We start from the raw sequence: 14,248 nt of genomic DNA, 5'->3' as shown, positions 1-14,248 counted from the left end.
GGCTCAGGAGGCCTGGCTGCCACCTGCATCCCCTTGCTCAGCTGCTGAATGAGCTGCACTCAGCAAGGTGTGGTGCATGGTAAAAAGATGAGAGTTGCTGTAGCACATGAGAGGAGAAACAGCATTTGTTTAACCCATGGTCTGTGAGGGAAGCACAAAACTCTGTCCCATTCCTATCCTTTCCACATTTGAACAAGTACATGAGCTGCTTTGCTATTTCCTTTTTTATCTGTTTCTGCACCTTTTCCTTGCTGATCTGTTTGCCATCAGCAGTTTGAATCATTTAACTTTTCCCAAACCTCTCCTTTTTCTGCTAAAAGGTAATCTGATCCCATCCCATGGTGAAATGTTGTGTTCCTCATCTGAGTGGATTGGTTGGGGGGAAGGTCAGGAGCCGGAGCTGTGTGGTTGGTTATTATTTCAATGACATCCTGTAATCTAATTGTGCCATTGAAATGAGAAATGGTTTCTCTGGTACCTGCTATGAATTCATCAGGGTTCCCAGGGTCTGGTCCATGGTGTTGCAGGATTTGTTCTGGTGGTCGTTCGTCTTTTCCCCATTTCTGGGTGCTCCCTCCAGCCAGGGCAGCATCAATTGTCAGCTTTTCTCTCATTAAATCATCACATACTTGGATTCCCAACTGATTTCCCTGAACTTGTGCTAGCAAATAAACCCCAGTGGTCTGATACACCCTATATAACATAGACAGTGACAGCACATGTTGGAGTGGGGACAGGGATGATTCTCCCTCACTTGTTTTAATGAAGTTTTCACAACATTCTCCATTTTCCTTTGCAGCTGAACCAATTTGTGCTGCAGAGTCAGATATCCTCACAATGGGCTGTGCCTTTAGCTGTGCAAATTCCATCTGTGCAAGCAGGCAGAGCTTGGGCTGAGGGGCAGAGGGAATCAGTCCAATTCCTCCTGCAGGCATGAAGCCCCTGGACCATTGTGCAGGCTTTGTCCCATCAGTGTTAATTTGCATTTCTAAAGCTCCTCTCCTGGCTGCCTGGAACAAAGCTTCTCTTCCAGGGCAGACATCCCCTGACTCACATGTGGCCCACACAGAATCTGCTATTTATTTTTTTAAACAATATTTTATTAACTCTTTATCTGTTAAAGCGCCAACTTTAAAGCTCTTCTAGTTTTCAAAGTGCAGCTTAAGGGTGAACATTGAAAAACTCATACCATCATTTTGTTATCACTAAGAGTAAAGTACAAATATAAAACAAAAATGAGAAAGCAATCAAGTGTTTTCTTTTTATTCTCCTAGGACTAAAATCTGATTCTTACAACATTGTCCCAAACAGAACCAACAATATAGAAGTAAAATAATTACAAAAAATTATTCTAACGGTGTAATCTTTTTTCTGAAACTGTAAAAGCAAAAACTCTTCAACAGTGACTTTAGAGAAATAAGGTGTTACTTGATTCTGGCCAGAATGTGCAACAGGAATAATTTCATGCACACTTAGGCTGGGTGTGCAGAGAAAATCTTTCCATGACACATGAGTTTGACTAGATTTTCCTAAATTTATACATTCTGACCCCATAGAAATCCATTGGTTTAATGTTCATTGGTTTGAAGGTGTGGAGTTGTTAGGATTTGGTTTCCTGTTGCACCTGGATTTCTGTGCCTGTGATGGGAATTAGGTGGGCACTCCTGGATTTCCTGCTCAGCCTTTTCCAGACCAGGTGTCTCCAGCTGTGCCTTGGGCAGTGTCTGGGGCAGGTGTTGGTTGGTGTTAGCTGACGGAATCTTTTGGGCTATTCCCAGTCTGTTGAGATGTAAATTTCATCTCTGCTGAGTGGTGGAAAAGAAATATTAAAATTCCTTTAAAAGAAAGATTGAAATTCCTTTCCCCAAGGCAAAGGCAAACCAACTCCCTTCAGAGAAATAGGATTTGAAGCCATTTTCAAGTTGGTCTATTTTCCCATATTCTAATCCCAGGCAGGGCAGAGTGTGAGTGTCATTGAGAGGCAGAGTGGAATTGTCCCGGTGCCTTCCCCAGCAGCTGTGGCGAGGGCAGGCACAGAAAGGCCTGAAGCTGCAAGAGTGAGAGCAAGGATTGTCCCGCAGTGGCTGGAGATGGCAAAGGAGGGTGGCCAGGCCGAGGATTTGAGCAGAGGATCTGTGGGCAGGCCCAGGGGCTTCCCTCGCTGGGGAGCCCTGGCTGCTGCTGCGTTGCCTTCAGTGCAGGCTCAGGGGTGGCCTGTTTAATATTCCCTTGCAATCCAGATTTCTGAGTCTGGAAGAGCCATGGCTGGGGCATCAATCATTTTATTTTTTTCATTTTGTTAAATTTTGTTCTCTTTCTTATGTCTATAAAATTGAGACTATCTGGGGCTAAAGAAGTAATAGAATGCTCAGGCCAGAATAAAGAATCCTCAGTCCAGTTCCTGCAGTTCCCTAATTATCCTAAGAATTGTTCCAGCTCCATTTTTGTCCTGGGAAACATTATTTCTGAGATTCCCTGAACTCTCTCTGAATCAATACACCACAAACCCTCAGTCAAAAATTGTTTTAAATATTTAACCATTTTCTCTACCATTTGCCCTTTCTTTTTTTTCAGATACTGAAAGCTGCTTTTTAGCCTGAAAATGAAGCCATTTCACAGAGGCTTCCACTACCACTTCTTGTTTTTCTGACTGGATCAAGTCATCCACATCCTGCATGAAGCCAGTCCCTGGGGGTGAGGTCAATTCCTTTGATATTTCCTGCAAGGCTTGCCCCAATCAGGCCGGTGCTTCCGTGCATCCCTGCAGAAGGACCGTCCATGTCTTGAGCATTTTCCCTTCTAGCTCTTGTTGCCAGCCCAAGGCAGAATTGTGTTTGCATCCTCTGTGAGTGGGCAGATCCCCAGAAAGCATCTTTTGCATCAAGTTGTGAATGGCAGCAGTGTGAGGAGGGCACCTGGTTGAGGCTGGTGTAAGGATCTGAGAGTGTGGGGTGCCTCGGTTTCATCATCTCATTTCTTCTTCTTGGGTCCTGCAGCATTCTGTGGATTCCATTGGATTTCTTGTTTGGCAGGATAGGAGCATTCTAGGGAGCCATCCCTGGCTCCCCAAGCCGTGCCTTGAGCAGGACTCCCAGACAGGCTGTGAGCCCTTCCTTCCCTCCCTTGGAACAGGGGATTGCTTTTCCACACCTCTTGTCCTGGTTGCTTCAGGGAAATTTGGAGAGGCTCCATATCTAATTTTGCCAATTTCCCTGGGGCTGCCCACACTTGTGGGTTCACTTCAGCCGTGGCTCTGCCAGACATTTGACACAGAGGTACAACAGAACCAGCCTCTGTATCACCTTTTGCAACATTAATTTGCATTCCCCATTTTGCCATCAAATCCCTTCCCAGTAAATTACAATCACAATTGTGAGCAAATAAAAATCCCTGCATTTTAAACCCATCCCCCATATCTGCTAATAGTGTCTCAATAAAACACACCCACTTATCTTTCCCACTTAGTGTCTTAATAATTTATATATTCCTTAGCACCTTTAGGTGTAAGATTCCAAGTGGATGGAGAGGCCCCTGTGTCCATCAGGAAAGGTCTCCTCTGGATCCAGCCCCACCCTGAATGTTCCCAAGGGCTGCAGTGTGGTGGGTCCCTGGTGGAATGGGAGCTGTGCCACCGCTAAGAATGCGTGTCCATCAAGGGCTGGACTTGCTGATGCTGAGGGTGCTGCTGTCTGTGCTTGCAGTGTCCTTGTGCCCTGCAGCTGGAAGGCTGATTCCTTGCCAGGGGCTGTTTGGGTGGGCTGTGCCCTGGCCAGGAGGGCAATGCCTGTGCCAGGTGCTTGTGGCCGAGGGTGTCCCCTGGGTGCTGGGGCCCCCTTGGGCCCTGGGCTTGATCCCTCAGGGGCTGTAGGAAGTGTGCTATGGCCTTTGCCTTCAGCTTGGCCTTTTGCTCATCCCTTGCTGCATTCAGCTGCTGAGCCTTTGTGAGCAAGTGCTGCAGGGGCTTCTTCTGTCGCTGCTGCAGCCCCCTCAGTGCCTGTGGGTGCTCATCGTGTGGCAGCTGCTGAGCTTTCTGCAAAACCCTTCCTTTCTCCAGGGACCCACCAGGAAATGCTTAAAAGATCATGTGGATCCTTGCAGGTCTAATCGCCATTTGTGAGCTGTTCCTTCCTCGTGCTGGCTGTGCTGAGGCTCCCCTCCCCAGCCCGCATCCCAGAGCCGGTCCCTGTCCTGCCGCAGTGTCCAAAGGCGGCCCCCCCCGGCGGGCAGGGCCGGCAGCTCCACGGGGCCGGGCAGCGGCCGGGGCGTCCCGCAGCCTCCTGGGGGCCGGGGGCCACTGCCGGCCCTGCCCGGGGGGTGCTGGGCTCAGGCAGCGCCCGGCGCTGAGCCCCGGCTGCCCCACAGCCCCGGCCCGGCCCCACAGCTCCCCACAGGCCCCCAGCCCGTGCTCCCGGTGCCGCAGCTCTGCGCCCACTCCTGCCGCTCCCAGCTCAGAGAAACCCCCTGAAATCCTCACCTCCTTGTTTTCCTGTCCTCCAAAACTGGGATACAAAGGATCTGAGTAAGCAAGCAAATTTGGAGGATGAGACCCTTCTGAAACACATCCCAATCCTCAGTATTTTTCTCTTCCTCTTTTCCATTATCCTTTTTCTTACCCCATGGATTCCTCCTGCTGCTTCTTGCCTTAAGCACATTCCTGCACACTCCCCTTCACCCAGTCCCTTCCCAGCACACCAACACCCTCCATCCCCTGTTGTCTAAATCCCTTCTGGACTTCCCTTCTTGCCCCCCTGGGTGTCCATGTCCTTAACTCCCTCTGGGAGAATGTGCAAACGACCTCACCATGCTCCCAAGGGACCCTTGAGAGATATTTTGGGATCCTCATCCCTTTTGCTGGGACCCCATTGTGGCTTTCCCTTTTGTCCCCTCCCTGGGTGCCCTGCCATGTTCACTCCCCGAAGATGCCACTGTAGTCACTGCTGAGATTTTCAGTGCTCTCTCCCTGCCGACTCTTGAGAGCCGCCCTGATCCGTCACTCGTCTGTCTCCTGCTCACTCTCGGGTACCCAATCAATGCCCGGTGCCGCCGCCAGCCGAGGGAGCCGATCCCCCAAACTGGGTGAGGCCCCTTCAGCTGCACTCACTGCCCGCCGGCCTGGACGGTGGAAGGAATTGCAGAGGAGCCCCAAGGTGTGTGGAAAAATTGACATCCCCACAGGCTTCTGTCCACAAGGAAGACAGAGGCAGTCCTGTAACTGTAATTTCATTCAGAAAAAAAGGGAGAGGCCATGGGACATTTCCCATGGGGTCTCTCCAATTGTTGGCAGACACAGCCTCCTTTTCATCCTAATTTTCTTGGTCACTTCTTCCTCTCCCTTTCCCCATTGACTGAAGTCCTGGACAGGTACAGACTTCCCAATGCACCTCCTACATACCCCCTTAATATGCACCCCACTTGTATAGCTAAGGATATTGATGGTTGTGTTAAGTCTTTGTTGTTCTTCTGGAAGTTGATGAATTTAGCAGGACCTTGGCTGAGCAGCAGTCTGTGTCATCAATTAATAACATTTTGTGCAGCTGCTGGCTCCTCGTGTCACTTCCTTATGTCCACGTCCCTGGCCCTATGTGCAATGAGGTTGAGGGGATCAGTTTGTAAAGAGGCTTTGTTGTTGTTCCTTTGCTGGGGTTCCCCCGTTTTGGGGCCATCCCCCCTGGAGCAGGGTGTCCCCACTTGGTGCAGGCGCAGGGCTCAGGCAGGGCTGAGCCAATCAGAGCGCGCGGCGCTGATGACTCATCAGTGTCCAGGCAGAGCCGCAGCTGCCAGCGTTCCCCAGCTGGAGCCCAGCTGCGCCCCTCCCCCCCGGGCCTTGGCGCCCCCCTGGAGGGGAATTTGGGGAGGTGGGAGGGGGGAGCGCCAAGGCCGGGCCCCCCCGCGCTGTGGTGGCGGGAGCGGCTGCAGTGGGGAGCGAGTGCGGGCGGAAGCGGCCGAGAGCCCAGCGCTGCCCCAGGCCGAGCTGGCCCAGCTGCATCCGTGCCCCTGCGGTGGGATGCTGTGGGACTGGGGGGGAAGAGGGAGGCGGCAGTGGGTGCTGGGCCTGGGGGCAGGAGGGGAAGGGAAGGAGAAGCAAGTTTGAAGAACAAAACGGTCGAAGGATTCACGTGGGAGGAGCAGGTGCAGGAGGAGGAGAAATAGTAGGAGGAAGAGGAGTGGGAGGAAGAGTAGGGCCACAGGAGGAGGTGGGAGAGAAGGAAGAGGAAGCAGGACAACGTTCCATTCTCCCTGTATGTGCAGTTCCAGGAGTGTTGCCCTGGAGGTGACTGGGGAGGGGATCCACGATTTTGATGGGACTGAATCTTGGTGTTTCTGAACTTTTTTGGGCTAAATATTGGTGTTTTGTTTTTTTGCAGGGGCTGAATCTTTGTATTCTGGAGGGGGTTTTTCCTGAATTTGGTGTTTGGGTAGTTTTTCATCATTGTTTTGATGTTTGGGCTGAATCTTGGTGCTTTGCTTTGTTACAGACACAAGATGCCCAATGACTTTCTGAGATGAACTTGGGCATGGAGGAACCCCCAGCCCAAGACGCTCTCCTCTCCTTTTCCTCCTAACCAGGAATTTTCATTCCCAAACTGTGTCCAGACGGCAGAGGAGGAGAAAAAGCTCCAGAGATCCTGCATGAGGAGGGGCTGGAAACCCAGTCCAGGGAGCTGCGAGGAGGAAAGATCCCCCCAGTGCCAGGAACACGGCCAGAGATCCAGCCGGAGCTCAGAGCTGGGGGAGAAGCCCCACAAGTGCTTGGAATGTGGGAAGGGCTTCAGCTACAGGTCCCACCTCATCCAGCACCAGAGGATCCACACTGGGGAAAAGCCCTACGAGTGTGGGGAATGTGGGAAGAGCTTCAGCCAGAGCTCCAGCCTGAGGAATCACCAGAAGATCCACATGAGAGAACAACCCTATGAGTGTGGGAAATGTGGGAAGTGTTTCAGAGATATCTCTGACCTGATGAGACACCAGGTGATCCACACGGGGGAACGGCCCTACACCTGCTTGGAATGTGGGAAGAGCTTTGGGTGGAGCTTCAACCTGAGTGCACACCAGCGCATCCACACTGGGGAGAGGCCCTACGAGTGTCCCCAGTGTGGGAAGAGGTTTCAGACCAGCTCTGATGTCCTCGTACATGAGCAGATTCACACAGACGAGAGCCCCTTCCGCTGCCCCGACTGCGGGAAGGGCTTCCAGCACAACTCCACCCTCACCGTCCACCGGCGCATCCACAGTGGGGAGAGGCCCTACGAGTGTCCCCAGTGTGGGAAGAGCTTCTCACAGAGCTCTCACTTGACCCAACACCAACGGAGGCACCAGTAAGGGAAGCCCTGCGAGTGCCCCGAGTGCGGGAAGAGCTTCGTGCGCTGCTCCAGCTCCATCCCCCATGGGAGGATGGGCGTTGGATGATCCCCAGTGACCCCCGTTGGGCAGAGCCCTGGTGATCCGTGGTCCTGGTGATGCGTGTTGGGAAGACACCTGGCTGGGAGGCTCCACATCTTCCTGGCTCCCTGTGGGCACCTGGATGAAAGCAGGAGAATGAAAATTCAACAGGATACAGAATGACAGTGGGAATTGTTGACTTTTAATCCTCGAGAAGCTTTTGCCTCAGGAGCTGTGTGGGCAGAGAAAAGGGGGTGACACCGGGCTTGGGGGCCCAGAGGGGAGCACAAACGCTCTGGGTGAGGGAGACACGACCCCCAGAACCCTCCCTCACCTTCCTGCGCAGGCAGAAGCTGAGCCCCAGTGCCAAGAAGACGAAGCCCAACACTGAGACTCCAATCCCCATCAGCATCTTGCGTTGGGCAGCGTTTGACAGCATCCCTGGGGCATCTGCAGAGGTCAGGACCCCCAAAACCTCTCAGAGACACCCCAAGCCCCTCCAAGGACCCTCCCAGTCTCTCCCAGCCCACCCAAGACCCTCTGAAACCTCCTTTGGAGTCACTAATTTTAAACAATTAAGAATTTTAGAAAAATTACGGATCTTGGCTAGAGATAGGCCTTGCTGGAAGCAGTTAGAGTTAATGATTGAGTGAGAAGCAAGATTTGAGATAATGAATCTCGGACTTAGATAAAAAATTACTTGTCATTGTATGTTTGTTTAAATGTGCTTATAATGAGAAAAGAGAAACTGATAAACGGGTTCAGGAAGATCACAGACCTTACATCTGGAAACCCATTTCAAAGTCACAAGGGAGGAAACTGGAGTTGTACCATATGTCATTTGTAATGTCAACCATTGTAAAGGTAGAAAGGTGAGAGTGAGGAAGAGCGGTTTTCCTTCATCCCTTGATGACCCCTCCTCACCAAAACGACCCCCTCCTCAAATTGGGGAGCCAACCATGCAGGTGTAATGACTTTTTAAACTGATTACCGTGCATTTTAATCCAAAGTGGGGAACGGAAAGTGTTAGCATTATGCATATGCATTAGTATTAATATGTATTAGTATTTTGGATATTCAAGACTTTTGTAAATAAATAGACACTGGAATCTTTTGTCAACTTGCAGTGCGTATTAAGGGGTGACTCCCGCACTCGCCCAGTGCTGTGATTAAACATCCACTTTGTAACTTTAAACTGTTGGAGAGGTTTTTGTCCATTAACAGATTGATGTTGATACTGGATCAATATTGCTATTTTGGTAAATCACTGCCAGTCTCTTCCCAGCCTCCCCAGGACCTACCAGAGCCCCTCCTGTTCCTCTCAGGATCCCACAGCCCCCTCCCAATTTCCCCCCACTGCCCCAGGACCCCCAAACCCTCTCCCAGTCCCTTCCCAGCCCCACCAGGACTCATCAAGACTCCTCCCAGTCTCTTCCCAGCACAACCAACCTCATCCCAATCCCTGCTTTCCAATCCCCAATCTCCTTCCAGCTCCTCCAGGCTCACTCAAATCCCTCCCAGTGACGCCCAGCACCCCCAAACTCCCTCCCAGTGTCCACCAGGACCCCCAGAACCCCATCCCACCCTCCCCAACATCCTTTAATCCCCTTCCCAGCCATCCTAAGCACCTCAATCCCTTCCCCAGTTTAAACCAGGCCATCTCAAACTCCCTTCCAGTTCCTCCCAGCACCCCCCAATCCCCCTCTGGGCCCCCCCCAGTGCCTCCCCCGCTGCCCCCGGCGCTGTGGGGGCCGGGCCGTGCCCCAGTGCCGGCTCAGGGGGTGCTCCAGGCTGCCGTGCTCCACCTGGCAGCTGGAGCTGAGCCCGCATTGCCGGGGGCGGTTTCCAGCAGCACCAGGAGCTGCTGGCTCCAGTCCCCGCTGGGGAGCACGGCAGTGGCCAGCACGTGGCCCGAGAGCTGCTGCTGGCCCTGGGAGCAGCTCAGCTGGATGTGGGCAGGGGAGAAATCCATCAGGGAGCAGAGCAGGCGGCCGGGGCCGGGCTGGGAGCTGGAGGGCACCAGCGAGATGGACACGCTGGGGGGGAACTGGGAGAGATGGGAGACGAGTGGTGTGGCATTGAGAGGGACTGGGAATGGACTGGCAGGGACTGGGATGGCACTGAAAGAGATGAGAGTGGATACTGGGAAACTGGATGAGGGCGTGGAGGTCTGGGAGTGAAGTGAGAATGAATTAGGAATAGACTGGGAATGGCTAAAAAGGAGTGGGCGGGACTGTGTTGGCACTGGGCGGGACTGTGGTGGCACTGGGAGGGACTGTGGTGGCACTGGGCGGGACTGCGGTGGCACTGGGAGGGACTGTGGTGGCACTGGGCGGGACTGTGGTGGCACTGGGAGGGACTGTGGTGGCACTGGGAGGGACTGTGGTGGCACTGGGCGGGACTGTGGTGGCACTGGGAGGGACTGGGAATGAAGTGCGCGGTGCTCGCAGGCCGAGTCCAGCGCGGGGCTCTCGGCTCTGTGGATCTGCCCGGCAACTGATGAGTCATCAGAGATGCGCGCTCTGATTGGCTGAGGGGCGGAAGATCCACGGAGAGGCGAGATGGACAGGCGGGGTCACTGGGAGTGACTGGGATGGACTGGGAGAGCCACGGGAGCCATTGGGAGGGACAAGGGGCCCCAGGGATGGGCACAAGGAAGGCTGAGGGCTCTGGGGTGATTCCCAGGGAGGTTTCGAGGAACACGGCCGGGCCCCTCTCTGTGCCCCGCGAGCAGCGGCCCGGACAGAAAAGTTCAGGAGCGGGAGGAGGTGTTTCTCAAGATTGATTTTAATCCTCATTCTCCTGGTCTGATTTGCTCAGTCCTAAGCTCAGTTCATTTCCCCATGTCGGGCTGTTGTGCCCCTGATGGTGATCCCTGAGTGACCTCTCCCTGCCCTTGTCCCGACCCACGAGGATTTGGATTTGTTTCAGTTCAGTGGAATTCGTGGTGATTTGGGGGGAGCTGGAGCAAAGCAGCTGGAAAGCACAGTGGGCTTGACAGGGACTGAACCAGGGCAGGAGTTGGGGCTGCCTCGAGTGAGCTCTCACATTGTGAACCTTCATGGGGTCTTTAAGGGAATTTTGTGAAGTTTGACATTGATTATTAAAAAGCAGAGTCACAAGTGGAGCTCTGCTTTCAGTTTGAAATGAGGGGATGGAACGTGGGCACTGGGACTTCTGTAACCTCAAGTTGTTCCTTGATCCTGGACACTTTAGCTTTGGCAATCTGAAGCCCTTCAGCAGCAATGTCTCTGCCACCCCCTGGTTTCTGGCTCAGACCCAGCTCGCAGCTTGGACAAGGTCTGGGCTTTGTCCTCTTGAGCTTCGGGAGCCTCCCGGGAAGCACCAGCCCTCCCCAGCCCACCCTTGGTAGCACTTTTTCTTTTCTCTCTGCTGACGATTTTATCCCCAAAACTGTCGTGGGAACGTTGTATCCAAGCACATCCTCCAGCGCTGCACTTTCCTCCTGGGAATTCCCTGTGCAGGGAATGTGTCTGTGCTTTTCCCTGCTCTGTTCACTGACAAACAAACCTGAGCCCGTGGGACTGACAGAGCTCCTGCATGCAATGAAATCAGGTTGTGTTTCTCATGGCATGTTCTGGAGGAGCTTTTCTTGGTGTGTCTTGTGCTGCTGGAAATGACACAAGAGCCAGGAGGGAACAGAAGCTGCTGCTGCCCGTTGGCTCAGGGCCAGGGAACCAAGTTGTGCTCCCGGGCAGTTGGGCCCTGCTGGAAGCAGAGCCGCGTTTCCCTTGAGCAGCTCAAGCTTGTGACAGCTCCAAACAGGAAACCTCAGCAGAAAACTCTTCCTCCAAACTCAGCTGCTTTCCCTCCTGCAGCTGTTTGGGAAAGAGCCTCAAAGCACAGACTCTGCTGGGAGCCATTGGTGCATTTCCTCCCTCCCGGCAGCAGCAGCTCCTGAGCCCTTCACGGGCTCCTGGCCCTTCCCAAACCCTTCAGCTCCCTTTCAACTCTCAGCAGTCACTAACATGTGCATTTCTTTCATATTTAAATTGCATTTAAACTTCTCTTTTTCTCTCCTCTCTATCTTTTCAATCTCCTCTTTATCTCCTTTAATCCTGTCAGCACCAGCAGGATGGGGATGGAGTCTTGGGGTGGGTGTGGGATGAACTGAGGATCCAGCAGAGAAGGGCAAGGCAGAGGGGAGAGGACTCAGCCAACCCTTCTCCTGCTCTCTCCTCCCCCAGGCTCCAGCTAAAGCAAGTCAGACTGGAAAGGATCCCACAAATGCTGTGTTCTCCTCCCTCTGAGCTTGGCTGGGGATCCTCAGCTTCAGCCTGGTGCAGTGGCTGAGATTCTCTAATTTGATTTTTTGGCTAATGCACTAAATAATGTGGTGGGTTTAGCGCTGGCTGAAATCTCCAGGGCACTTACTCATTTCTCACTGTGAGATATGGATTAGGAGAAGGGCAAACCAGGCTTAAAAGTTAGAAGGAATAAAGAAACTTTATTAACAGGACTACAAGAATGAGAAACCAGAATAAAACTTACAGAATGCCTTTCCTCTCCTGAATAACATTTTTTTTTTTTTTTTTTTTTTTAACTGACAGCATAGAGATAGAACTTGGGATGTTAAAACAGTATTCATTACACAAGAGTTTTTATTAGTTTTTGTAGGGAGAGGAGTTTTTTCTTATTGTATCATGAAGACTTTTTTACAAGAAACAGGTTTTGTGTGTTTTTTTATTTTTACAAATAGCAGGCATCTGGGAAAAAAATTTTCTATTGTGACATTTTTCTCATTTTTACAGCCCTCATAGAGGTGTGTCTATGGGTTATGAATTCATGGGGTGTTATTTTAAGGATGAGTTGCTTGAAGGCAGATGTTTTCTTCATTTGTTTTTCTGATCATCTCTGGAAACAGAAGTTTTCTACTTCTCTCCCTGGGTGCAATGGGCATGTTATTGTTTTTATTTATTTTCTGTTCAAGCTTTTCATGGGATTACAGTTATTTTAACATTTGTTTCATTAATGGATGCTTTTGTTTAGATTTATAGTTTTAATACTTTATTTTATACTTTTTTCATGAATTAAATGAGATATTTTATTCTATCAATGATTATCCCTATGGCCTTACTAAATGATTATTTTAGTTTCAATTTCCATTTTTTCATTTCTTTTCTATCTGAGGTTTGGCCTTTTTTTTTACTGACTTTGATGTTTTTATGTTGTTTTTTTGTGTGTTATTATTTTGTCCTTTTCTGTCCCTGGAGAGATGAACAAGGTTTGTAGGTCTCATCCCTGTATTGAAAGGGTTAATATCTTGCCCAGGCTCATAATCTTCCTAGTGTTCCAAATAAATAGGTACTGTGAGGGATACATATCACAGGTGAGCACCCACTGCACAATCTGCTTTGGATTAAATCCCATCTCCGTCTTCATCAGCTCACAGTCACTGTGACACTATTCCTGCATGGAAGAAACAGGCTGGGATGGCCCTTTCTGCTTTTGATCCTTTTATTGGCAAATGAAATATTCTACTTGAAAACCTTCAAACCTTAGAGTTTCTTTGTATTTCCACCTGAAAATGCTGCCAGCCGAGGTTCCCAAGTGTCTGGTACGTGTTTGTGCGCACAGAGCAAAGGTGTCAGCCTGTGTGCGTGGCCTGGGTGTCTGTCAATGCCCATTGAAGCAGACGGCTGGAAGGGGGCTCTGCCCGCCCTGCGCTGCTCCGGGGCTGGGGCTGGGCTGGCAGAGGCTGCAGAGCGCTCTGAGAGGCACAGCCTCAGCCCCGGCCGGCATCTTGTGCACGGTGGCACAGCCTCAGCCCCGGCCACCATCTTGTGCATGGTGGCACAGCCTCAGCCCCGGCCGGCATCTTGTGCACGGTGGCACAGCCTCAGCCCCGGCCGCCATCTTGTGCACGGTGGCACAGCCTCAGCCCCGGCCGCCATCTTGTGCACGGTGGCACAGCCTCAGCCCCGGCCGCCATCTTGTGCATGGTGGCAGCTCTGAGGGCTGTGCGAGGGACGCTCTTCCCCAGCGCTGTTTCACGTCCTTTCCTTTCCCAGGATGGCATTTGGAAATATTTCTTTGGCCCTATCAATACACAACTCACTGTCTTACTCACTTCATGCTTAGAAGGTTCTAAGAAGAAAATGAAAAGCATAGTGTGATTACGATGAGCAAAACGTAATCAAGAAAACAGTACTCCATAGTGTAGGGCCTACAGAGCAGGGATTTGTTTATTCAATGCCAGGAGTGAGGAGGAAAGCTCCACCACAAACTCACTTGTCCATTCTTTGCACAGGACAAGCTTTTAAACTTTTTTAACTTGATGGGCACATTCTACTTTCCTAAGCTTCATATTTTCTAATTCCGTGATTATGGAAGCCCTTGCAGCAGGGCTCTGCACGAGATAGTTGTCAGCCTCCTGGTCGTTGTTTTGGATGAAGGCTCAGGAGCTACCTGAATTCAAAAGCCCTATTTGTTACACTTCAACACTTTCCTTTTCTGGGAATTCAACACAAACTTACAGTCAGTAAGTTCTGCAAGTTCTCTTGCTGCGTGAGGCCACATTGTGTCTTTCATTCAGCAATTCATGAAGAAAACACAAATTGCCTACTGAGACCCTTCTGCTCCCTTCCAAATCACTACTCAAGAACAAGCCTCAGGCACATGCCCACAGTCCCTCTCTGCCAGCAGCTCCGAGCTGCATTGCACAGTGCTTGCTGTGCCCCAGAGAGCACCAAGCAGGCTGGCCTGGTGCCCCTGAATATTTCTGCAAAGCCCTCTGCATTTCAAACATTTGCTGTGGCCCAGTGCAGGGCTCCAGGATTGCAGGCGCTTGGTCCCAGAGCTGTGTGAGGCACTGGCTGGTGCAGATGTGCCCTGACTTGCTGTCAGT

The 14,248-nt window shown here is 51.5% G+C and overlaps 1 protein-coding gene across 1 annotated transcript in view; it reads left to right on the top strand.

The window, feature by feature from the left end:
* LOC147648746 (uncharacterized) overlaps positions 1-14,248 on the top strand; it is a 132,412-nt gene that overhangs the window by 63,870 nt on the left and 54,294 nt on the right. Inside the window, exon 2 of the mRNA XM_086866540.1 lies at positions 6,804-7,316. Coding sequence (XP_086722666.1) covers positions 6,804-7,316 — 513 coding nt within the window. The remainder of the gene's footprint in view (positions 1-6,803; positions 7,317-14,248) is intronic.

This window comes from Cyanistes caeruleus, chromosome 31 (genome assembly GCF_971803275.1).
Source record: "Cyanistes caeruleus chromosome 31, bCyaCae1.hap1.1, whole genome shotgun sequence".
NCBI lineage: Eukaryota > Metazoa > Chordata > Aves > Passeriformes > Paridae > Cyanistes > Cyanistes caeruleus.
Note: the sequence above shows the minus strand (reverse complement) of the source record. Positions and strands in the feature narration are given on the sequence as shown.